At 38.1% G+C, this 27,776-nt stretch overlaps 1 protein-coding gene across 1 annotated transcript; it reads left to right on the top strand.

Moving 5' to 3' along the window:
• Positions 1–5,485: 5,485 nt before the first annotated feature.
• On the top strand, positions 5,486–27,543 carry LOC131680007 (uncharacterized). Its single transcript, XM_058960743.1, has 9 exons — positions 5,486–5,493; positions 5,557–5,603; positions 19,297–19,421; positions 19,641–19,798; positions 22,490–22,589; positions 22,650–22,985; positions 23,046–23,157; positions 24,125–24,249; positions 27,481–27,543. The coding sequence occupies exons 1-9, from the start codon at positions 5,486–5,488 to the stop codon at positions 27,541–27,543; spliced, it is 1,074 nt and encodes a 357-aa protein (XP_058816726.1).
• Positions 27,544–27,776: the final 233 nt, after the last annotated feature.

Raw genomic sequence — 27,776 nt, 5'->3', positions numbered from 1 at the left:
CGTACACCGTGTGCGTACATAAGAAAGGCGCGCACAAAACAGAATGAGTCAATGTTAGTGATGATGGGTGAGAGAAAGAGAAAACTAGTATCAAGAACCTGTGTGTACGAACACCGCGTACGTACATGGGGTTCGGTAGTGCAGACGAACATATGCTCGTGTTTTGGTACGCATTAGCGCGTTCGAGTGGTGTTCGATGTTCATTTGGGAAGATTGGTCCCGGCAATCGCGAATTATTACTGACTGTTGTCAGTGAAAAATATACAAGTCACAGAGCTGCGTTATTTGCTTACCTGTAGAGATGGTCGGGTTTCAATTTTTTTGAACCCGAACCCGACCCGAACCCGAGCGCATGAAAATTTAAAAACCCGAACCCGACCCGAGCCCGAAATTATAAAATTTGAAGAACCCGACCCGAGCCCGAACAATTTTAAAACTTAAAAACCCGAACCCGACCCGTACCCGAGAATGAAAATTTTGTAAAACCCGAACCCGACCCGAGAATTTTAAAATTTGAACATCCGAACCCGACCCGAACCCGAAAAGCCCGATCCGAATCCGAAAAGCCCGAGCCCGATCAACTTGCTAATACGGAGAATCAACCAAAGATCTCGAAGATTTTTAATTCTAGGCACCCGAGCTGGACCCTTGACTCATCTAAGAATAGTAGAATCACTCGATTCTGAAATAGCACCATACGCATTGAGTTATATCTGCATATGGCAAAACAAATCACGGTCGAGTAGAATCCGCATTTATGTTTACTATTATTGAACGTCAAATTTGTAACGTTCTGAGAAACTTATAAATCGTCGATATCTTAACCAGAAATTAAGTTAAATCGGCGACTAACTCCCAACAACCTTGCCCGTCGTACTTAACCAAAATTTTTGATTTTTTATCAGAAACCATTCCTGCAAGGCAGTTTCGTATAATTTATTACATGTATTAAATTAAGCTATGGCAATTGGCAATTCGTATTAGACAGTTCACATGAGGTCACCCACGTTACTGGTTGGAACGGTCAAACCTGTATCGAAGGGTATCAATCATTTCTGATGTGTTCTTGATGTCCCATCATTAGCGTTAGGACGATCTATGATTGGGTATCTCAGTTATTTTATGTTTCAGATTATATGGTAAGTGCGCCAATAGAGATGCTTCGACATCTCCAATGGAGCTCTCGGAACGACTCCAAACTTTTAAAAATCCGTTAATGACTTCAACAGAACACACAAAATTTTTGCGATCAATTCGTTAAGTTCGTGGAAATTCATGTATTTTCATGAAGGAATCCGGATCATGCAACAGCTTAGCCCGGGAACAATCTGACAGAAAGTGCTTGTTTCATATATGTACCACTAATTTGATAGTGGTGCTATTATCCCATCACCATATGAGTGTAATGAACAACGAAACCTGGCGGAAGTGAAGCTAGGTTTAGGTCTGATGGAACAGACAGTCTCTAGAAAATAAATTTGGCCTAAACTATCTGCTTTTTAAAAAAAATAATGTGCCCTTTTTAAATTTGAGCCGCCACAATGACTCCAAAGTACCACCAAATTTATGAGTTCAAATCCTTATTTTTCCGTTAGAGTTTATTTTAATTGCAGGTAATCTTTATTATAAACCAATTTGATTATTAAACTTCCGGGAAGGCAGGTACAACCTATTTGTTTCATTTGACCAATTTAACAGTGCTTGCTTAAAGTTTGTTTGGGGTACAAATGTACCCCACAAAACCGTTTGCGTTAGTGTTTTGTCATGTGTACATAATTCAAAAAAAACTATTATATATTTTTTTAAAAGCAAAATATCGATACATAGTAAGCGAGAAACTTGTGTAAAATAAGTTCCAACTCTGCCGAATAATAGTATCTATTATTTGGTATAACAAAGACTATAGCGAAGTAATTAGAAAATGCGTTTGGATCGGTATCGTAATTTTTGATTTTGCGAATGAAAGAGTCAAAACACATTCGTGAATATGATTTGTATATAGTATGTAAGACGCATCATTCGATTCGCTATCTTCTGCAGCCCAGGCTCTGGAACATACTTACTTTATATACACGTACAATGCACCGGCTCTACCTATTCGTTTGACGCCTTCCTGTTTCATCTCTGTTACGGAATATTGCTGTATTTTTAACGTTTGTATTGGCGTTTGGTTTTCAAAAAAGCATCGGAATAAACATACTTTTTGACCCGTTTTTAAAAAAAACTGTTCAAAAGGAAATTTGATAAGCTTTACAACGTCGTATAAATGGTCAAAATCGATTTGAAACTACCGGAGTTATAGCAATATGAAGAAAAAAGGGAATTTTGGCGTATTTTAAAGACTTGTTCTATACAAAATGAAATATTATATAATTAAATAGTCAAAACACGAATATTTTAACTATAAAACTATCCAATTTAATTATAACTTTAATAAAAATTAGGAATACTAGGACGATTTTAGTTCTGGGGTAAGAATGTACCCCACAAAACCGTTTCCATAGAGAATAAGTCGCCGCGGCCTATCAGTTTTAAAGTACCTGCCGAAATTAATATTCCATTATAGAAAGTTGAACTGATGTTTTCCGATAAATTCCTGTTGACTTGGTTTATTACTAATTATCATGAAAAATAAATCGCAAAGAGATTTTAGATGTGAAACACGTATTGTTGATGCTCTTTCATGAATGTTCGTTTAAAAAATTTAATAATTCAGGCAGTTTGCGAATCTAAAGAGACGGAATTTTATGCAAGAATGAAAAAATACAATATTTGAGCAGTAGAAAATACGACGAATTCTAGCGATTCAGAGGTGCTAACATTTGATACGGTTATAGGCGTCATCCATTCGTATTACGAAGTATAATTCACTACTACAAAAAAGACAGCGTTTTGTGTATAGGCGAAACAGTGTCATGAAATGGATGGGTTGTTTTGTTCAAAACCCGAACCCGACCCGACTCCGATAATTTGTAATTTGAAAAACCCGAACCCGACCCGAGCCCGAAAGTCCAAAATTTCAAAAACTCGGACCCGACCCGAACCCGAGAATTTCAAATTTGAAAACCCGGAACCCGACCCGAACCCGAGAAGCTTAAATTTACAGAACCCGAACCCGACCCGAAACCCGTCGGGTCCGGGTTTCGGGTCCAAAAACCCGAACCCGAGCATCTCTACTTACCTGCCCTTTACATGCTATAGGCGGACGAAATTAAAATTTCGTTAGTCAGTCTGCCTAAAAAATGTTTGTTGAAACTGCATAGATTTCTTTCAATACACAGGTTTCCCGAGTTTCTGTTGCAATACACAGAGTACCACAGAATGAACCAGATGTACCCCCGGATTACTTTGAATGTGATATTTTTCAAAGTGACGAAACAACGTTTAAAGAGTGGATTTTAAAAATTGTTGATAACATAGATTTCCTAAGAAGATACGATATATATATTCTCTGATCCTATTGACACAAACTACTCCCGATATGAAATTTTACAGAACTATTATTATATACTCAGTTTAATATACACAAACTGTAAGCCAACAGGACCTACGATCTTAGGTTTTTATATTCTTCCATGTAAACATCTATTCATACATTCTTTCGTGTAAGAGTGATTTACAAAAAGTTTTCTCCATGATTGGAGAAGTTTGCGATTGTTATTTACTTCGTTTCATCTTTGCTTTTAATAATACATGTATAATTTACAGATTTACAGTAACTTATTAAATAAGAGTCTTTCAAATAAGTCATAATAGTGTTAATTTTACTAAAACGTTAATGACATTTTATAAATAATTCGCATCCCCACAAAAGTTACCATGGTTTGAAGATAAATTGCCAATCTTCTTAGCGGAGAGTGATTTCTAAACCTATTTACGAGTTTTACACTATCTCTATCACTAATTAAGAGACTGTCACTACCAAATTGGTATTGGAAATTGGTATATGTACAAAAATGTATGGGAAAATAAAGATAAGATATTTAAAAAAAGTCTGTAAGCCTGGTTACTACATAGGGTTACTGTGCCCTTATTCAGCAGAACCACTATTCATCCCATCCATTTGAACAGAGAGAGTTAGAGCAGTGTCTGCTATCTCTATTCAACGCATTGGCTCAAATGGTAGAATGAATAAAGGTGCGTTGTACTCGACTTTTCGTTTCGCTCAAACGCAAGAATGATACATTTTCCAGGCAAGATTTTTAATTGTACTGTTTCTTAGAAACGAAGCAAATATGACAATATCAATTAAGGCGAAATCCAATCACTGTAATTTGAGTAATCAACGAAATAGTGCGACATCCTGACTAATGAGATGAGTAAGGGTTCGTCTACCCTACATTTAGCTAGGAATTTTTTTTTGGTTCTTTGGCTCGATTATCTGTAGGCGTTCGTCAGATGTTGTTCATATAATGTACTTTCATGTGCGATCATCTCATTGGGTCAATCGTAATAACCAACGGTTGGAGACATCGACGACGGTTGAAGCCCTCTAAGAACGGTTGGTTGCAAAATCTTCCAATGAAGGACGTTCGTTGGACCAATTTGGACAACGTCCAAATAACCGTTCAACAAACGTCCATCGTTGGATTCGTGTTGAACGATTTTGAAACAATTTTTTGGACGTCTCAGTGGGAGACTTCGTTAAGGTTTCCGTTTTTGAAAATGATCAATTTTAATGTAGGGTGAAAGTCGCTTATTATTGCGACACTTTCAAACTTGCGTATATTTTTGTTTACATCCGCTAAGCTGTGTAGTTGTCAGTGAGATTCCCGTTGAAATCGAAGGAAATCAGCAAACCGTTCGGGAAAGGGTTTTGGGCACCCACATGCTAAATCCTGGGTTGTCGCATCGCGCCTTTCGGGAACCTTTCCTAAGACTTTTGATATTACATCAATGGTCCTAGGAAAGGTTCCAATGGTAAGGACAAGTGTGCTGTGAGTGATTGTTGCTAGGGGCGGATGCAAATTTTCAAATTGTTGATAAATTTTAAATTAGTTTCAAGCTCAAACTAATTTTTCATTGATTTTCACTAAATGAGGTTATTACTGATTACATATTGTACAATGTTTATTGCAAAATCGAAATTTCAGAACTCCCGAAAAAATTTCTGGGTCCGCCCCTGACTGTTTTAAACTTAATGGCATATTCAGGAGTGTCACAGTGGTACACGCCACCGAAAAAGAACTGAATGTTAACGTTAAAAATACCTAATAATACGTAATGGATAATGTTGTTTATTTATGGGTGAAAAGAACTGTTTTCAAACGATAGTTTATACTCAACGTTTGAGTACAAATTTAAAACCGAACGATCGGTAGTTTTAATGATTGACATATTTTCAATAAATGCGACAACGAAAAAGTCAAACACATTTTTTACCTAATGGTGAGTTATGTTGCTGATAGTTACTGTTGGGTGAAAAATATTTTGCGTGCTTTCTGACTGTCTACAGCAAACGAGAGTCGGTAACGGACGTCGGAAAATGAAATTGTAAGTATTTTATACAATTATTAATTTGAAATATTTATTTAATTTCTTTTGTTTTCATTTTAGGGAAATGGATAGTGCCAATAAGGCTCCCGACCAACGGCAAATCGTGGGTAAGTAATTGTAATTTAATTTTCTTCCTTGCCCAATTGGCGAGTATCAGAAAATAGCAGATGGTCAGATGAACGGGCACAGACTTTGAACCATGTTAACTCTTGTGTCCCTAAAATATTTTTACTTATACATTTAACTATTCGCTTGACTTGTTTTCATAACAATCAATCTGAGTCGTTTGAGCCATTTTTTAAATTTTCTTAACGTCTGGCATGAATTGGGCGATAACCTGATTATAAACAAAGCCTATATGTAGATTTATTTGGGATCATAACGGCCACTTTCGGACCGCCTGAACCGAGAATCTTGTAGAGGGCATACATCCGTTCACCTTCCGGCAGTCGCGCTAGTGCACGTTGCTCTGAAAAGCTAGCGAAATCGTCTTAGAGAATCAGCGGCTGCTCGTTCAGTGAGCCATACGCGCGACTTCCGGAGGGTTAAAGGCATATCATATCGAGCGACATCACAGGTTTCTTGGAGAATAATGACGGTGCAATTCATGGAACCCAGGAAATTTTTGGGAATATGAAGGATATCTTAGAACCAACTCCGGAATCCGGTTCTTCAGATCAAAATTTTTTAGTGAATGTTCCTGTCTTTCAGGATATCAAATTACATCTACATAGTGATCTACGATATTTTAAAGGGTTAAATAAGCTTCAAATATAATAAAAAATCGCGTTTTTCTTGTTCTTTGCAAGTGCATCATACGTAAAGGTAAAGCGCATTATAGTGCATCATTTCATTGAACAAGAGGAAACTTCGAAGCAAACTAAATACAATTTGTCAAGGCATGCAACCCAGAAAATCCGTAATTCTCTCCCGATTTCAAGAGTCGAAAATTTTTGGTCTGTGCAAACTTCCTATATCATTGGAGGTCCTTCGTTTGTTTATCATTAACCCTAGAACGTTGCACTGGGTTGAAATGTACCCCCACTCTATCTTGGAGTCGTGTGAAAACAAGAATTCAGCGTTTACCGACCTGGAACAAACCAAATTATGTTTCATTGATTCTATGATTTCCAAACTTTTAAATGCACAGCTGTTTTTTGCAATTAAAAAATGAAGAAAATGATACATTTCTTTTGCTGGCATCTTTACCTGAGAACGATTCAACGCGTGTGGTACGTTTGTAGCCCAGTGCAACGTTCTAGGGTAAAAAAGTAAGTGTAACGTTCTCGCTTAAATAACCCCACACGATGGTTTTTGTTGTTTTCGCCACACGACATAAACGACACCTTGAGCATGTATTTTATTCTGCTATACGATAATGATTGCTAGTTATTAAGTTAGTCTGTATACTAATTATTTAATATAACTTAGCTTTTTGCAAATATGTTATATATGGTTGAAGCCATGTATAAATAGTTCTAAACTTCCAGAATCCCCAATACTTCAAACGGTATTAATATGATCAATTTTTTATTCTATCGATATTCGAAGGATATATTGACGAGTTGAAAGAGCATTTCCGAACTGCACATAGCCTACCAACAAGTCGAAAATCGCCTATTCCCTTCAAATGTTGCTTGTGTCAAACAATATATTACTATTTCTTCGACTTCAAGAAACATGTGTTAGCTAAACACCCGCTTGATAGTTTGAATACTCTGGATGATGTATTCCAATTAGATGTACTGCCTGAAGACTACAACTCAATGGACATTCATGTTGCTCAGGCCAACATAACTAATCCGTTTTATTATGAAGAACCGGTTTCTCTCGGAGATGTTTCAAAAGCGATTGTAGGACTGATTACGGAGCTACGATGTGATGTGGTTCTTCCAGAAAAAAAAACTTCAGAGTTTTATCCAAGGATTTACCTCCGTTTTGGAATGGGGTCAACGTTACAGTATGTCTTTAGTCAAGCAATACGTTCGAAACAAACAGTAATCTTTCGAAGATAATGAAACTGTTGAATTGATAAATGCACTGCATATTCCCAACATTGCTGTGGACGTACTGACACCTGAAGACAATATTGCTTTTCTAACATCTATAGCCGGTTGCCCTATCCCGGAACCTTTGGAAAAAGTTCTCCACAAGCAAAAAATTACAAAAAAGGTTTTGATAAACCACCAGTCTGGAAGAAAATTTCATCAAAGAATTCAAAGAAATCGGTTCACTACAAAAGTAATGGTTAAAAAAGATGTATACCATTACATTTCAGTTTTGGATACTCTACGATTGCTGATGTCGAATTCAAAAGCTCGTTCCATGCTTGAAAATGACGAGCCACACACAGACGGATCGCTTCAATCATTTAAAGACGGCGCTCAATATCACCAGTACAAATTCCTTCAGCGATATCCGCATGCAATAAGGCTCTCTATTCATATCGACGAAGGCGAATATTTGAACCCGCTCGGATCGAGGAAGGGGAAAAATAAATTAACAAATGTTTGCTTCAAGGTGCAAAATTTTAACCCATGCATTAATTCATCACTGGATAGAATTTATGTTGCATTGATCGTAAAATCGAGCATACTAAAAAAATATGGATATGCTAAAGTACTGCAACCGTTGATCGACGATTTGAAAAAATTGGAGTCGGAAGCTGGCGTCAATGTAAAAACAGACTCAGGATTTTGGATAATGCGGGCAGTACTCGTTAATATACTAGGAGATACGCTAGCTGTTCATGATATTTATGGTTTGTTAGGCCCAGCTGCGGCATACTTTTGTCGAATGTGTCTAATTAATAGGTCAGACTTACTAAACGGTGATTGTGGCGATTCCTTTTTGCACAGAACAACTGAGGGTGTGGCTGATGATTTGATTGCATTGCAGAGAAAGGAAAAATTAGCATCACAATGCGGACTGAAAGAACCGTGCGTTTTACATCAACTGGATTACTTCAGGTGGACTCAAAACTTTTCATTCGATCCAATGCACGACCTCTTGGAGGGAATATTCCCAAAGGTTATCAAAAAAATTCTGAATAATGCTGTTAACGATTGTAAAACAGTGAACGTTGAAGTCATTAATAGTATGATAGGAGAATTCTACTTCGGTCAAACAGAAATTTCAGAAAAGCCTTCGTCAAATTTCTCAAACCAAAGCTTGCGATCAAATGGAAATGCCATTAGTCAATCTGCATCACAATGCTGGTTGCTTATGAGAGCATTTCCATTCATATTTTTTGAAATTTTAAAACAAAACGCTCTTTACCCGGAATTGATCGCAAATATACTGAAAATCTCCTTTATATGTTTTTCCAACAAGTTACATTAAGACCAGATAGAAGAGTTGCGTGCGGCTGTTTCAGATTTTTTAATTTTGTTCAAACAATGTTTTCCCGATACAAGACTTATTAACAAAATCCACCACTTATCGCACTATCTACAGGTTTGTATGGAAATTGGGCCAATCAGTAATTGCAGTTTTTTTTTTTAATTTTTTTTAAATAGCCCGCCTCTTACCCCCACACCAAAAAGCTCACAAACGGAGCCCCCTGGTAGTGGACACATCAGTTCTCAGCGTACAAAAAAAAGGTCAGCACAACAAAACAAAGTTACGAATCGCGGAAACGCTGAGAACAAAAAAAAACAATTCGAGACCGACAAAACACAAAATTTGACAAGAAGCTACGGCGAGTACCCAGCGGAAAAGAATCCTTTTAAGGGTCCCATCGTAGCTTTGCAGGAAGCTCATAATAATTTAAATTTATTTATTACTTATTGCTATAAAAAATGCATTTATCAATTGTTTTTATTTAAAAAATGTTAACCAATTATAGCTAAAGGAATAAGCTCGATTGGTGGTGAACGAAGTTTATATTAAAAATTCTCCTATTTTATTTTTTAAAATTAGTTTCAATTTTGCTTGGAAACGAGTTGGACATGTTATTTGCTTTAAATCCGTAGGAAGCTGGTTGAATAACTTAGGTCCGATGAAAGAAATGCGTCTTTGACCAAGGTTCGTGGATACTCTGGAGTATAATAAATGATTGGCTTGTCTAGTGCTGTGAGCTCGAATGCCTGTTGTAAATTCTAGATTATTATGAGCAATAGTATTATGCAAAGCATTGTGGATGTACATTATTGTTTGGTAGTTAGTCAACCCAAGCAAAGGTAAAATGTTATGGGCATTATTATTGTATAACAAAATAGTAGGGTACATAAATGGTTTTTTATAAATAATTTTAAGACATCTGTTTTGAACCGTTTGTAGCTTTTTCAGATTCGAGATACTGGCACGGCCCCACACAGATACAAGGTAGTTCAGCAATGAGTGGATGCGCGCATAATAAAATTTTAGAAGTACATGCTGGGGAACAAAAGAGCATACTTTACGCATAGCCCCACATAACGATGCAACTTTTCTCTCTATAGATGTTATATGCTCAATCCAGGAGAGTGTGGGGTCTAAGTGAAGTCCTAAATATTTGAAGCAGTTAGTTTCCTGGATTACAGACTGTCCCATTCTTGGGTCTGGATGCACGCCTATAGCTCTTCTAGATGAACGAAACAGCATATATTTAGTTTTTGATAGGTTCAAGGAAAGAAGGTTTTCGTTGAAATACGTCGTTAGTGTTTTTAAATCCGATTCAATGCCGCGTACAATATCCAGGCAGTTGTTGTTCGGGTAGAACAACGCGGTGTCATCCGCGAATAGACGTGGAATCCCTTTTAATCCGAGTCTACCTAGGTCATTGATATACAATAAAAATAACAGTGGCCCAATATTACTGCCTTGGGGCACTCCTATTTCTATTGGTCTATAAGAGCTACACGAGTCTCCAATAGATACGAATTGGTTCCTATGCGACAGATAGCTACGAATAATATGATTTGCCAATCCCCTGATACCATAGCATTCTAACTTCTTAAGCAGGATTGAGTGATCCAGAGTATCGAATGCTTTTTTTAGGTCCAGAAAAAGGGCACCAACAATTCTTTTGCTATCAATTTGACTAATGATGGAGTCAATTAGTTCGGTCATTGCAATTAAAGTGCTGCAGCCCTGTCTGAACCCATACTGGTAGTTGTAAATTATGTTGTGTTTGTTCAAAAACTCGAGTAGTCGAGTGATGAGCAATTTCTCAAGAATTTTATTGAAAACGCACAATGTTGAAATTGGTCTATAGTTGGAAGGTTGGTTTGGATCACCAGCTTTGAAAATTGGAATTACTCGGGCTATTTTTAAACAGTCTGGGTACCTGCCGGTTTGAATTATTAAATTAAAAGCTTTGGTTAGGATATTTGCAAAAGTGGTACAGTTACTCTTAAGAACACTAGCGGGGATCTTATCAGGACCACAACTGTTATTTTTTTCGAGGCCTTTAATCAAAAGGATCACTTCGTTTATGGTTGCAGGACGCAAGAAGATTGTTTCTTGGACGTGTTGTATATTTGTAATAGGATTTGAATTGGGACTCGTGGGAATATTGTCAGACAAATTTTTGCCAATACTAGAGAAATATTCGTTGAAAACATTACATACTTCTTTAGTCTCAGTGACTCTGATATCATTGGAAATTAGGCTGATGGGAACATCCGACTTTGAACGACCAAAAATGGTATTAATATTTTTCCAAAGTTTTGAATGAGTTGTGTTGGATAGAAGGTTTTCAAAGTAGGCCTTTTTGCACCGCTTTTTCATTACATTTACTTTTTTAGTTATGTGTTGCAGAAGAGCTTTGAGGTTTTCATCATTGGGGTTATTTTTTACTCGTTTCAGATAATTACTTTTGATTTTAATCAGTGTCCACAAATCGAAATTGATCCAGGGGCAAAAAACGCCTTTACATTTAAAAGTTTTGGAGACCGTTCTAGTGTTTTCCGCAAGTAAAGAATTGTAGGTTGTGATGATATTTGAAAGACATACATCTACATCATCAATCAACTCGATGTTTTCTATGAAATTTTGGAAGTCGTTATTGAGTTTTTCATGATTGATTATTGATTTCGTCAAATTAACGGGTTCTCTTTTTACTGCAAGTTTATATGAAGATATAATTTGAACGTGATCACTAACTATGGTGTAAACCGTGTCGTTTCGTAAGCGAGCAGCATCCTCCAGTCTACAAACAACGTGATCAAGAATATTTGAACTAGCTGGGCGAGTCGGAAATGTGTTCGTACATATGAAACCATACGATTCCAGGTGAGTTTTATAACGTGAGACGACATTGTTATTCGATAGGTTAACCGGTATATTGAGATCTCCTACAATGAAACAGGGGCGCGAATTTGAAGCGGAAGCGAGAACACTTTCAAGCTTGGCAAGGAATTGACCAATATCGTAAGATGGAGGGCGATAAAAACAATGCACATCGAAATAATGTTGCATTATGCAGAGTTCGATGTGAGCATGATGAAAGCCGTTAACAACAGTGTTCAGCACTACTCTATGAGAAATATTTTTCCTGACGTAGATAGCTACTCCACCGTTCGATTGTTCTCTACAGGAAAAAATCCCATTATAGCCCCTAATTTTAAAGATATCTTCATTGCCCGACTTGATCCACGTTTCCCCGATAACAAGCACATCAATTAATTTATTGCAACGATCCAATGTTTGCAAGATTTGATCAAATTTACAAAGCTCATTCATACCCCTTATATTCCATTGCAAAATATTCAGCGATTTACTATTATTCATTGAAACACTCGCATTATAACTGTCTATATCATCGTGAAAGAAATTTTCTATATAAGCCATTGAAATGAAATGTAAATTATATGTAAAAGAGCAAAATGTTATAAAAGCAAGAAGCACTATTCCCTCGGGATATTGTTTGTTCGTTTTCTTTTGGGTGATGGAGAAATATTCGCAGGTAGCGAGTCTGCAGCGTCAGAAGAACCATTTGAATATAGGCTAGTTATGCGGTTTAGATCATTCCGGTTTCTAATTATTTCAGGTTTTGCTTTTTCATTTTTCTTAACAAGAACAACTCCTCGACCGGACCAGACATATTTAATGTTGAGAAACTCCTGACGCTCGCGCATTTCGTTCAATAGTTCTAAGCAAAGTGGGGTTAACTCATCGCGAATCGCAACATTTGTAGGTTTGCCGTTGATGACCAGGGAATCGTCGATCGAAGTAGAGATCAGTCTACCAAACTCCTTTTTTTTGGTGAATAAAATCTCCTTCACGGTCCTATCTGTGAAAACCACTTTTATGGGAACCAAACTATTTGTTGCTTTTTTACCTGGTGACAACCTTTCGGCAGACACCACTGAGGAACGGTCTAGGTTAGCACCAATGCAATGAGCAATTTTGATGACTAATTCAACGGTATTTTCATTACAGAGGAAGGGGACTCCCAGAAATATGGCATTGTTTGAGACGTTATCCCGAACAGTTTTGTCTAAGTTCATCTCAAGTTTGTTTACATTTTCATAAAGGCAAGATTGTTTTTTTCTTAAGGAACTTATCTCTTGTTTTAGGGCCTCGTTTTCAGATTTTAGATCTCGAAAGTCTGAGACAATTGAATCAAATTTCGTAGATAGGAAATCTTGCGAATTTTCAATAGCAGAGGTAATCGATCTAAATTCTGCCCTCAGGTTCTGCATTTCACAAGCCACAGCACTCGCGACTGTTATTTTCAGCTCTGACCCGAGAGCGGCTACAATATCACTTTTGTTAGTTTTCATTTCAATAATCTTTTTATAAATGTCCGAACAGTTGGGTGTGCAAAAGTACATATTTTCTTTTACGCGACGAACGGCATTGCCAATGATATTGCGGCATTTGTAATGAGCGCTTTTAAAGCAGTACAAGCAGGTTACCAGTTTGTTCGAGTCAGTCTCCCTTTTTTTACATTCAACGCAAATAACATCATCAGTATCCATCGCAATTAAGACAAAAAAGACAAAAAAGAATACAATAATAAAGCACAAGGCACACTAGATTAAACAAATAAACTTAAATTGTACATCAAAACACAAAAAAAACTTCACTATATTTGCTGCAAAGAAAAGTAATAACAGGCACGATGCAATTTCGGTTTCCGTGCAGAAGTGCCCAGTTTGAGCAAGCGATGTCCGATACCCACCTGCACCGATCAGAAGTGCATCTGAAAAAAAATAACAATATCGTTGCCACTCACAGAGCGATACAAACAATCAGCTGCGATGATGGCTGAACACCGGGGGCAAATGATCACAGTCACTACGTTGAGACAGTCTGGCACAACGACAGAGAATTACTCACACACCTACTAACTGTTTGATTACAGCAGTACGCAGCGAAAACAGTCCTAGCCGCACCGAAACCGTCCCTTATACACAAATTACTTGCTTATATCCACAGAGCTGACCCAGAACCAACCCAAAAACACACAGGCTAGTTGGCTAGTTGTATGTAGCGAGCAAGCCCTAGCCAGATGGTAGAGCACAAGTATGAGATGTGTACGGGCTGAATACCAGAGACACCCCGGCAGATGAGCGCTTACACTATACACCGATTGCGCCACTGTGACCGCTCATATGAGAGGCAAATATAGGCAAATTGACACAGCTGATCGCTACAGATACACTATCACACTATCGCACTACTCAAAAATGGTTGAATTGCGGTACGCCGAATGCGAACCGATATTCATGCACTTAATACACTATTTACCGACCAAAATAACACCAGCCTCCTATTCCTATCACTGCAGAAAATAATGAAACACTAATTGACATATATTTCACCAACAAAACACTTAAAAAACACACGTAAATTAACGAATGTGTAGGGACCCTAAATGACTTGCGCTAACCACCAAAGAGCAGTGCTGCCAAAAAAAAGAGTTGTATGATGTTTGAAAGTAAATTTAAGGAATCAAAAGGACAGAGCAAAACATGTAATAATTTTAAAAACCTGTCATATAGCCTAACGAAACGATTAAGTTTAAAACAAGCAAATTCTATTTTCAAACACAAATACGAAATTGATCAGCCTATCATTATAAGCACGTCAATTACAAGTAATGAGGTAATGGAATATTCAGCTCTTTTGTTTGATCTACCAGAAAATTTGCAAGTTGTTCATCATTTGAACATAAATGGAACAGATATTAGGCCTGGATACGTAGTTAAGTACCAAAAATATAATGGTAATTTTTATGGTATTCTTTTAGCAGCTATCAAGTTTAACCAAAATTTCATTTACATAATACAAGAGTTGGACGTCATAGAATTTAATAGATGGTATTTCGCGTTTAAAGTAACCGTCTCGCAGAGACTTGTTAGAATAAGCAATGAAAAATTATTTTCGAAAAAATGTTACAGTCTGTGGCAACATAAGAATGAAAAGAAACTAGTTGACGAGTGTTTTTATATAAGTCTTAAATATAACGATGATTAATGCTAACACTAATCCGTATAGTACCTGAACAGCCCGAATATTTTTCCTAACCACCAAATTTAAGGATGATCGATTTTGGGAAGCCACTATCCCCTATGTCCCTGCATAAACTCCATACGCATATCCTCGTAGTGAGAGTGCACTCTTATTAACATCACTTTAAATGATCTCTCTTTCAGCGATCGCGCTACATGTCCATTCTCTTCCATCGATCCATCGATCTATCGATCCATCGATCTATCGATCCATCGCTCTATCGATCCATCGATCTATCGATCTATCGATCTATCGATCCATCGATCTATCGATCCATCGATCTATCGATCCATCGATCTATCGATCCATCGATCTATCGATCCATCGATCTATCGATCCATCGATCTATCGATCCATCGATCTATCGATCCATCGATCTATCGATCCATCGATCTATCGATCCATCGATCTATCGATCCATCGATCTATCGATCCATCGATCTATCGATCCATCGATCTATCGATCCATCGATCTATCGATCCATCGATCTATCGATCCATCGATCTATCGATCCATCGATCTATCGATCCATCGATCTATCGATCCATCGATCTATCGATCCATCGATCTATCGATCCATCGATCTATCGATCCATCGATCTATCGATCCATCGATCTATCGATCCATCGATCTATCGATCCATCGATCTATCGATCCATCGATCTATCGATCCATCGATCTATCGATCCATCGATCTATCGATCCATCGATCTATCGATCCATCGATCTATCGATCCATCGATCTATCGATCCATCGATCTATCGATCCATCGATCTATCGATCCATCGATCTATCGATCCATCGATCTATCGATCCATCGATCTATCGATCCATCGATCTATCGATCCATCGATCTATCGATCCATCGATCTATCGATCCATCGATCTATCGATCCATCGATCTATCGATCCATCGATCTATCGATCCATCGATCTATCGATCCATCGATCTATCGATCCATCGATCTATCGATCCATCGATCTATCGATCCATCGATCTATCGATCCATCGATCTATCGATCCATCGATCTATCGATCCATCGATCTATCGATCCATCGATCTATCGATCCATCGATCTATCGATCCATCGATCTATCGATCCATCGATCTATCGATCCATCGATCTATCGATCCATCGATCTATCGATCCATCGATCTATCGATCCATCGATCTATCGATCCATCGATCTATCGATCCATCGATCTATCGATCCATCGATCTATCGATCCATCGATCTATCGATCCATCGATCTATCGATCCATCGATCTATCGATCCATCGATCTATCGATCCATCGATCTATCGATCCATCGATCTATCGATCTATCGATCCATCGATCCATCGATCTATCGATCCATCGATCTATCGATCCATCGATCTATCGATCCATCGATCTATCGATCCATCGATCTATCGATCCATCGATCTATCGATCCATCGATCTATCGATCCATCGATCTATCGATCCATCGATCTATCGATCCATCGATCTATCGATCCATCGATCTATCGATCCATCGATCTATCGATCCATCGATCTATCGATCCATCGATCTATCGATCCATCGATCTATCGATCCATCGATCTATCGATCCATCGATCTATCGATCCATCGATCTATCGATCCATCGATCTATCGATCTATCGATCCATCGATCTATCGATCCATCGATCTATCGATCCATCGATCTATCGATCCATCGATCTATCGATCCATCGATCTAACGATCCATCGATCTATCGATCCATCGATCTATCGATCCATCGATCTATCGATCCATCGATCTATCGATCCATCGATCTATCGATCCATCGATCTATCGATCCATCGATCTATCGATCCATCGATCTATCGATCCATCGATCTATCGATCCATCGATCTATCGATCCATCGATCTATCGATCCATCGATCTATCGATCCATCGATCTATCGATCCATCGATCTATCGATCCATCGATCTATCGATCCATCGATCTATCGATCCATCGATCTATCGATCCATCGATCTATCGATCCATCGATCTATCGATCCATCGATCTATCGATCCATCGATCTATCGATCCATCGATCTATCGAACCATCGATCTATCGATCCATCGATCTATCGATCCATCGATCTATCGATCCATCGATCTATCGATCCATCGATCTATCGATCCATCGATCTATCGATCCATCGATCTATCGATCCATCGATCTATCGATCCATCGATCTATCGATCCATCGATCTATCGATCCATCGATCTATCGATCCATCGATCTATCGATCCATCGATCTATCGATCCATCGATCTATCGATCCATCGATCTATCGATCCATCGATCTATCGATCCATCGATCTATCGATCCATCGATCTATCGATCCATCGATCTATCGATCCATCGATCTATCGATCCATCGATCTATCGATCCATCGATCTATCGATCCATCGATCTATCGATCCATCGATCTATCGATCCATCGATCTATCGATCCATCGATCTATCGATCCATCGATCTATCGATCCATCGATCTATCGATCCATCGATCTATCGATCCATCGATCTATCGATCCATCGATCTATCGATCCATCGATCTATCGATCCATCGATCTATCGATCCATCGATCTATCGATCCATCGATCTATCGATCCATCGATCTATCGATCCATCGATCTATCGATCCATCGATCTATCGATCCATCGATCTATCGATCCATCGATCTATCGATCCATCGATCTATCGATCCATCGATCTATCGATCCATCCATCTATCGATCCATCGATCTATCGATCCATCGATGCATCGATCTATCAATCTATCGATCCATCTTCTTTGAGTCATTTAGCTCCCAGCTTTATCGATATCAACTGGGGTACTATCCTACTCCGACTGAGAGTTCCCCGACAACGGAATTTCTCTCGGTACCGGTGTTCGTTTCTGTGAGCCATTTAGCTCCCCGCTTCCTCTACTCGGTCTAGTTCTCGGCGGTGGACCTAGTCTACTCAACAGGCCAGCCAATAGGTGCTGAGATTCATCTAGTGATTCAGGGTGGAGCGTAGCTTCCGGTCCACCGGCGACTCAACGACCCACTACTAGCTATTCGACGCGGTCTACTTAGCCTAATCCCCGGCGGTGGATCTAGCCTACCCACGAGCTACCCGGTAGGGTGTCGAGATCGGTCCGGCTATTCTGGTGGAGCCTGACGTCCGGATCACAGGCGCCCCGATGACCCGAACCCGGTGCTACGCCGCTTACCACTCAACTGGTCCCCGGCGGTGGACCCAGTCTACATCGTTGGAGAGTTCCCCGGCGGCGGAATTTCCCACGAAGCCCGATTTGTGGTTTCCCGGCGGCGTTCTAGCCAATGGCGCTACTTTGTTGGTCCCTTCAACAATTCCTCTGCAGCTCAGAGAGTATACTCGTTACTACTTTGTTGACAGCGTCCCAGATATGCTCGTCGTGCCACATCGGCGATATTGTCCAATGTTATAGCAGGCATACCCCTTCAGACTTCTTCGAACCTAGAGAATTGGAAGACCGCGTGTTCCGGTGTCTCATGCACGTTCACATACTCCGGGCAAAGGGGTGACGAAGCGTGTCCAAACCGATGCAGGTACTTCCGGAAGCATCCATGCCCGGACAAAAACTGCGTCAAATGGAAGTTTACCTCTCCATGCTTCCTATGTATCCAAGCAGCGACATTTGGGGTGAGTTCCTTTGTCCGCATTGTTCCACTCTTGTTGCCACTTAGCCAACGAGTCCTCTCGGACCAGTTTCCTTGCATTACGCGCATTTCTCCGCTGGTAGCATTCCACGTCTTCAGCCAGAGTCATGCAGATGGGAATCATCCCGGCAATTACGCATACCGCCTCCGACGATATCGTTCTTTACGCACTCGCGACACGAACAGCCATTAGGCGAAACGTGCTTGTCTACTTTGAGTTCAGCGCAGCAGCTCAGCACAGTTTATGAGGCCCTTATTTTTGATTACAGTGAGGTTGGTCCCAATTTAACCATTATCGAAAATTTACTTTTAAATCTTACTAGATAGAGCTACAATGCGTTCAGTGAAGATATGAACATATGTAAACTTCATCTGTAATACTTTTCAATTTACAAGAAATTTAAAATGAAGGTTTAGAATATTTCTTAGAAAAATGGTTTTATTCACATAACTATTGCGGTTTTGATTAAAAACTGAAGTAATCTTCAGATAACTTTAAGATTGGTCTAAGGCGGAAATTGGCACCGTTAAGCTAACGCAAATGTGCCTTATCAAATAACCGATATTGAATGGAAAAAAGAATCTTTGTTTGTTGTAATTATTTTTTTTTATTTATTATTTATTTTGTAGGTTTCGCTACTTCGTTTGTTCGTTTCGAGGAAGGTGGAGTGACTAATATGAGTTTTTTACCCCAGAACGATGTACAAATGAATGAGAACGTATCGAATAATGCACAGCAAGATTCGCTGCCCGAGGTAATACTATAAGTAATGATACATACATAATCAGAGCTACTATTCGGCAAAATGTTGAGTTGGTTGTTTGCATCCCAGTCATAATCTGAAAAAATCATTTAAATATGTTTTAATGCAGTCCTTTTCTATATCACATTGTTTAGTGCATAATTGAAAACTTGGCGATCCGGGTTCCCGCTACAATAATTCTATGGTACTATCTTTTTATACTTTTTCTAGACTATTCGATCAATTTTGGCAAAGGACAAAGGCAAATTTCAAAAGGTTCTCACTCGCAAACTTGACCTACAAATAGTTCTTGATGCTCCTGAATTGAACCACATGAATCGAATTTTAACAAAACATTTTTTTGAGGATCGCATTTTGAATGAGAAGAGGTAAGTTTAAGCATGTTAAGTTAACAGTACGGGAGACAGGTGCAAGTTAATACATAGAGTATTTTAACACAGCTAACATAAAATTACATTTCACTGCTAGATAGCATTGTATTCATCAGAATATTACCCTATGTAAGAAATTTTTATTGTCTACAATTTGGCCGAAGACGGTAAATATTCTTGAAACTATAGACTAGGATTGCCGCTGAAGCCGCTCGGAACATTCGATGTATAATTGTCAAACAATTGGCGCTCTACGAGACCGAAAGATATGGAGCAAACAGTTCCACTAGCGACAATCCTAAACTTGTGTGCTGTATCTACTCGGCAAATCTATTCATCTTCACTACTTAAAGTTATTAAAATTACAACGATGTGATGCCTGAATTGGCAACATTAACAACTAACAGGATCAACTGGCGCATAGTGATGAATCAGTAAGCGATTTCCACGAGCTTTATTTTCTATGAAAAAACTACAAGGGGCAGACCTATGGGGTTGCACGAACTGTAGACGTAGGACTATACTACTTAATGTAAAATATTTATTTTCTTAGTACTTAGTGTGTGGGAAAAAACACCGGTCGTGAAGAAAAATCAAATTTTAGACAATATAATCACATCTCATGTATAGAACAAGTTTTCTAGTTCCTAAAAGTTCAAACACCCATGGATAACCCCAAGTTTGTAGATGTGTTTCGATGCCACAGGATTGTAAAATGGTTAATATTACGTCATGAAAATTCAATTCTTCCGTGACAATTTTGTTTGCCTGCAAAATGCCCTGTGTGTAGGCAAAGCTCATGATTTGTTGGGATATTAGTATTGCTCGGAAAATGCTTTCCAACGCTGCGCATTGCATACATAAAGGACATTTTGCAGGTCACCAGAAGCTGTTCATTTTACCACCGCCACATGTTTATTTTACCCACTCGCTATAAACATGTCTCATTTATGGACATGTTTAGAAATCAAGAAATCAAGAATGTCTAACAAGAAACATGAGGTGATTGTAATATCTCATTCACTTATTAGTTAGAAAATAATGACTTTGCTTAACGTGTTAATTTTACCGCCAGTTCCCCTACCTACTACCACATTCGCTTCAAACATTGAACCCAAGCGTACAATGCAAAATGAGTCAACGCTGATGATGATGGGTAGAGCGAAAGAGACAACTAGTACCACCACGACACTATTAGCGCATTTCACCAAAATTCCACGCGGCCTTTCCCGATTGAAAAGAACGGCCGTGCTTAGCCCATCTATCATAATATCGTGATTTTGCATAGCGAAGGGCTGAATGACAACACATTTTGTTCCAAAAAACAGCCCTGCGTTATGCAACACTTTGTGCAGGTTGATTATACCAGTTGTAAGTGGGGCCAAATTCACCAAGTTCCGTAAAACTCCTTTTAAATTACAGAATTGATAAAATTGCTTAGATGAGCTAAACTAATTAATCAAATCCTGTTTTAAAAACTGTCCTTGCGTTTAAACCAAAATGGGAAGCTTATTACTACCACTACATTACTTAATTTCAAGCGCAAATAGCAAATACTTGTGCTAGTTAAACCAAAAATTTACTGGCAACATTACAGCGGCATTTAGGAAGCAATTGGAGTGGTCGCCTGTTGGACGGCACAGGGTAGCGTCCATCCACAGCCAGTGTAACGGACTTCTAACTCAGCTACACTGGCTGTAAAAAACACAGCGCAGTGATCTGCTTCGCCAGCCGTTCAACAGGGAACTGAGCGTGTCTGGCCAAGTCCGTTCTTTAAATAGTCGATGATGACGTCACTCATAGAAGCGTTGCGCGCTAGGTACACCAATCTGTCGTACAGGGCTTGGGAAGCGCTATCTTCTGTGTGTTAATGCGCGATATTTTGACAAGGTTGTATATTATTTAATTTTTCAATGCTATGATATCAAAAATCTTTGGGTTTATCTATTGGAATCTATTCTTAGAAGTATTTCGGGGCGATTTGTGCAAAAAATTTGAAAATTTATCGTGAGATGGCTGAATTATATGCGTTTAAAATTGGACTACTTTTCGTTACACGCCATTTTTGTAGAATTTGCAGAGTGCACCCCCATATCGAAAACAAAGACGTAGTCCTACGTCAAAATTGTTGAATTTACCTAAATAGTATGTTTGGGACAATTCCATTACATAATGTACTTCATCTCACGCCTAGAAAAGCTACGGGGTACCAACAATAACTTTTCAAATGATAGAGACAGAAAATTATGTTCAACAGAACACTACTGAAAATGTATGTTCTAAAATTAATGGCACCCAACATCCTTCTTCATTGAAAAGATGGTGTTGGCGATCTCTTTGAGGTGAAATTTTCGTGCCAAAACCAAGCAACCAACGTTTCTGCCAAATAACAAGACTTATGACGTAATCTTTCTTGAAAACCAGAAAATACTATCAGAGCAACAGTACATTAGGGTAGGTCTTTAGCTTAGTACTTTCAGTTATTTCAAAACAGTAATCTCACAATGTGGTCTAATGTTGTCTATAATAAACCACCCGTATCAACCTGCACCAACCTTCCCTAGTGTGGTAAAATAAAAATAACATTAAAAATGAGTTAGAATTTGTGTATCTGGCATATCGCGATTCCCAAAATGTTATACTAAAATGAATGAAAATGAGATTACGAACAATGTTTGCTTCTTATAGATATCCTACCTGGCAGGATAAGCAAGATTTGGCAATTCGAATTCTGGAAGAATTTCCCCATCTAGAAAGAACTCGTTTAAGCCAGGAAGCTCCGAAAGAAGTAAATGTGAATAAATAAACTTTTAACTATATCAATTTAACACAATTCGTTTATTTCTAGTCGTATTTCTTCTGGAGATTTGGCGGCAGTGGATTTGGGCGCCATTCGGGTATAATTGAAACACGTGTCGGTAATATGCAAAAGGATATACCTGCTGAAGAGAGACAATTCAGAAGAAAGAAGCCCGAAATGAAAATTCTACCACCAGTATCTATGTATGAAAACGCAGCTTGCTTGGCTACACTTACTCCGGTTCCCCAAAATGGAAGGTATATCTCGGAAGGAATGGCCAATTGTACCGAGCTACACAAATCCTTGCTTCAGCAGAAGAGCCCAGACAAATACAAAGCCATTATCGCATCTTTTCCACATCTGCTCTCCTTCGAAGGAATCATGGTGAGTAATAATCACACTCAATTACTGCTATTGAATAAAACATTGGAATACTATTTTCAGATACAACAAGCTTTTGACCGACTTCAACCACAATACAACAAGCAAGCAGATTTGGCCAAACTCCTGTGCTTTGGATTGATGCTTGATATTAAATGGAGCGAAGTTCAAAGCAGTAAATATTTGAAGGGGTCTATACGTGTCTCGGACTGTTCTTTACTTTGAATAATTATATAGCTTTAAATGTAATATCTCAACAAACATGATTAGGCCGTAAATGTCAACTTGAAATTCATTTAGAGGAAATTGGAGGCAAACTGTTCGTTGCCAATGACCGCTGTTGGTACTAAATGTTCGGCCAATAACAGTGTATTTTTTCGGAATTTCTCCTCAAAGTGAATTTGGACAGTTAGCTTATACGCCAATTAAGTTAAGCCGGAAAATGGGGCGGAATGCTAGCTGGTTCTAGTTCGTATTCAGGCTCAAGTGACACAACCGTTTCTAGTTAGGGCTATCCATGGCATAATAAAGTTCTCTGTGTATAAGCTGTCCGCCAACAATTCGTAGAAATACAAAAATTTCCTACGGTTATGTTAAAATCCAAACAAACAAAACAAGAATTCCCAGGTAACCAGCAGTTCAGATAATACTTCAAAAGAACACTTTAAAGTTCATATAAAGTTTCTAGCGAAGTCTCAAGCTGCTTAAACTTTAATCGGCTGCTTACGCCGCTATTAGAACATAAAACGTATAGCAAAATTACTTAAAACGAGAGGCTTATGCAACACACTTATTTAAACTTTGGGTTGTTTGGGCTGTCATTATTTGTTATTTCATGAATTTCTATGAATTGCAAGTGGTTAAAATCTGAAAAATTAAACCCTAAAATTCAATGAAATTCCTGAAAAAATGGTAGGAGTTTCTTTTTTGTCAGCAATATTTTATTTACACTCTGTCTTGTAAGTTTGGGGAGTTTATTTCACATTATTTGTATAGTATTAGAAAATTTTTATTTACGCTGAGAATTGTATAGACCCCTTTAACCAACGGTAAATGATCAGTATTGTTTAGTCACTATTCCAACAGATTTTCCAATAACTAGGTAATCTGAGTAAAATATAATGAAAATCTTCGATTTGCAGAGTACATTAAAGGAGCACTGAGAATTATGAAAACGCTTACCAACCGTGGAATAAAACGTACGACTGATGATGATACAGTATCAATCGAAGAGGTTTTGGCTGGGCCTTTCATCAAATGGGTATACGTAAGTGTTATTCAAAACCACCTTAATAAAAAAATTACGGCGATTTGCTGGTCGATTCACAACTTCTGCTAAACTGTCCGTTGGATTGTCAAAGCGTATTTCACATTTAATTATTATTACGACCAACTAACATTCAACTGAACTTAAAAATACCAACTAGCGAACCGTTATAACTTTGTGAAATTGATCACGTTTATGCCTTTTTCGTGTAACCCTTAAACTGAGTCAGAATCTAAACAAAACTTCTGCAGATTTTACTTTTTGATTGCGGTTAGGGTTAGAACTTGACTCAGTTTCACCTTAAGCAAACCAACTTATTTCTGATAGTCTGCTTTAATCTTTTTCTAGCCAGTTGATGGTCAAGCTGACTACGCCACTGTGAACCAGTATGTACTTAGCAAGCCAGAACGCGCAGTACCTCACATTGTGTGCGTAGCGCCCACGTTCAAGGAAGGGTGTCTGTTCATCGTATTCAATGAGTTTATTCTACCATGTGGTCGTCGAGCTTTGGAAACAGTAGACATATTCTTCAAAATCTTCAGTGTTCTCGATTTACGCGTACCTATCTTGCTCAAAAAGATGTACGATTTTGTCAGTTATGAATTTAAAATAACTACAGTATGCCGAAGCAGATCAGTAGCAGCTTTAATTGCAAGGTACGGAGAGTACGAGACTTCATAGGTGTGATAGATAACACAGTGTGCAAATAGACTTACATTATTGTTATTAGTTTGCTTGATATAGTATACTATTGTTTTGGTTCCATAAAGAAATCAATAAATACTTTGAAAAAGTACATTACTTTGCGTTTTTATTTAGATTTCATATAAATCCTTCTTTCATCGATGATTAACTAAAAAACCCAATTAAAATAACTAGTAGACGGTCGCATGCAAAAAACGAATAGGTAAAAAATACCTAACGCAATTCCAATTTCGGTTGGGTGAATTTTACCTAATCAATGCAGTCGCCGCAGTTACTTAAAAGTAAGTAAAACTGGTTTTACCTAATATTGACTTCCTGCATGGAAGATCACATTTGGGTGATTTTAACCGAATATTCAGTTCTTTTTTGGTGGCGTGTAGATTCATAATTTTGACAGTTATATATTATAAAACTGAAAATAGTAAAACTAGAACTTGCAGCAGTTGTAGCGGGTGTTCTAGTTAGTTTAAAATTCAAGTCTCGCCGTATCTGAGCATGTTCAGGAGCGTTTTATTTTATATAGGTGTTTCAAAGTAGAACTGGAACTGAAACATTTACATCCCCAGCAGAGCGCTTTGTTTAATAATTTCTAACAGGTTTGTTTTAAAATTTAAAACTGTTATACGACGCCGTTCTATTTGTTGCTGATTTTAAAACACGTTTAGAACTGTGTTTTAAATACATGAAAAGTACTTAGCACAGAAACTTAAACCCGATAGACTGGGAAAAAATAAATTTGAATGCATTAACAATGAAGGCATGGCGAGACATGAATTTTAAAATGAATAGAATAGCCACTAAAACTGGTGCTGCGGACAGCAAATTCTAGATTTAAAATTTTCAGTTTTATTCTATAGAACTGTCAAAACTATGAATCTAGAATTGAAACACACATGGTCAAAGCGTTACTGGACTCAAATTTATTTTTCCCCAGTCTACCGATGTCTGTGCTAAATAATCTTTATGTATTTTAATCACAGTTCAAAACGTGTTTTAAAATCAGCAACAAATAGAACGGTGTTGCATAGGTTTTAAATTTAAAAACGGATCTTCGAAATTATAAAACAACGCTCTGCTTGGGATGTGAATGTTTCAGTTCCAGTTCTACTTTGAAACTCCTATTTAAAATCAAACGCTCCCAAATATACGCTAAGAATCTTCAAAAACCGTTATTTTAATTTGTCGTTATGCTTCTATTCCAGGACGGTGCGGGAGTTGCACGTGGCAAATTTTGTCGGTTTTGTGACGAAATACATGAAGTAACTAAATTGTCTTGAACTCCGTCCGACTGAAAACTGCGCATTTCGGAAGACCAACATAGAGGCGTAGGACCAGAGGCGGATCCAGAAAAAACATTCGGGAGAGGTTCGAAACTTCGATTTTAAAATGAACATGTACAATTCGTTATACGAAATAACCTTACTTAATGAACATCAGTTTTGTTGGTCTACTTTGGTTTGGAATGATTTTGAGTTCGAACTAATATAAAATTGAAACTAATGAAAATTTCTCAACAAGTAAAAAACTTTCGGAGGGTGCCCGGACCCCTAGGACCCTCTTCTGGATCCACCACTACGAAGAACAAAAAGGAAGTGGACAAAAACAAACAAAACGTGCCGGAAACGACTGTACTAGCTCTAAAGGATCAATCAAAAATGTCGGAATCAAAAATGTCGGAAATTTTACTCAAACTCATCCTAAAATTTAAACGATTCATTTCGATAAGCATAGTCGATTTACCAATCAATCTTAAGTGTAGCAATAATTAGCGATGCACCCTTAACAAATTGTTAACAACCAAACCACTACTAATGCTAACGATGGTCTCAGTAAACTGCCAATATGCAAGTGGTATAAAGTGATACAAAATCATATCCGTGCACCGTTATGCGAAATGCTTTTAAAGATTCCCTTTTACAAGTGAAAAATGATTATTCCAGTCATTCTATCATGTAGAAAATTTTTACTGGACAGCATAGGAAAGATAGTACATATCATGTTTACTAGAAATGTTCATTGTTTCAAAAATAATCATAAGTCAAAAGATAGCCAAATGTGTATACAAACTCATTCGTACGGTACAAACATTGTTTTAAATCAATCTAAATTTCTATAATAAACCTTGAATATGGTAACTTTTGTTGGTTATTAAGTTTCATCTTACAATCATTTTGGAATGGTTCTATGGAACTTTCTATTAAAAATTATTTTATTATATGTATATTTAAACAAACATGGAATAATCCTTTAATGAAGATCGCATTCCTAATGTAATACTCCATACCATTACACTACCTTCCGGCTGCGCTTAGCTGGTGCTATAAGGCGTTTTTACGTTCAGTTCTTAACTCGGGTTTCTCCACTTGAAACAACGGCCAGTTGAGCCTTTGTTAAATTTGGTCTCGTCAACAAACATTACATCTTTCCAATATTCTGATAAACTAATTCCTCAGTTTACAGACGTTTGTGGCTGTGATCCACTAGGAGGTTAATAACAGTCTATTATCTACTTTCATATAAAACCAGCCTAGATGCCGGCGCATTAATGTATCCCAGCCAAGAATTGTGTTTCTCTGTGCTAAGGATTGAATGGCTGATGGGACTAAAATATGCCAATCGTGCCAGACCTTTTGACTCGTCGCAAATCGGGGGATTCAAATGATGGTCATATCGCTAATATCCATAACGGTGTTTGCTATAGTCGATTATAAGCTAACTGGTTTGGTATCTTCTAGTTCAGTGGTTTTCAACCGGGGGTGAATTCATTCCCAGGGGTAAATTGGACGATTGTTGGGGGTGAATTATGCGGGACAAATTTTAAC

Source organism: Topomyia yanbarensis, chromosome 2, assembly GCF_030247195.1.
Source record: "Topomyia yanbarensis strain Yona2022 chromosome 2, ASM3024719v1, whole genome shotgun sequence".
NCBI classification, from domain to species: domain Eukaryota; kingdom Metazoa; phylum Arthropoda; class Insecta; order Diptera; family Culicidae; genus Topomyia; species Topomyia yanbarensis.
Note: the sequence above shows the minus strand (reverse complement) of the source record. Positions and strands in the feature narration are given on the sequence as shown.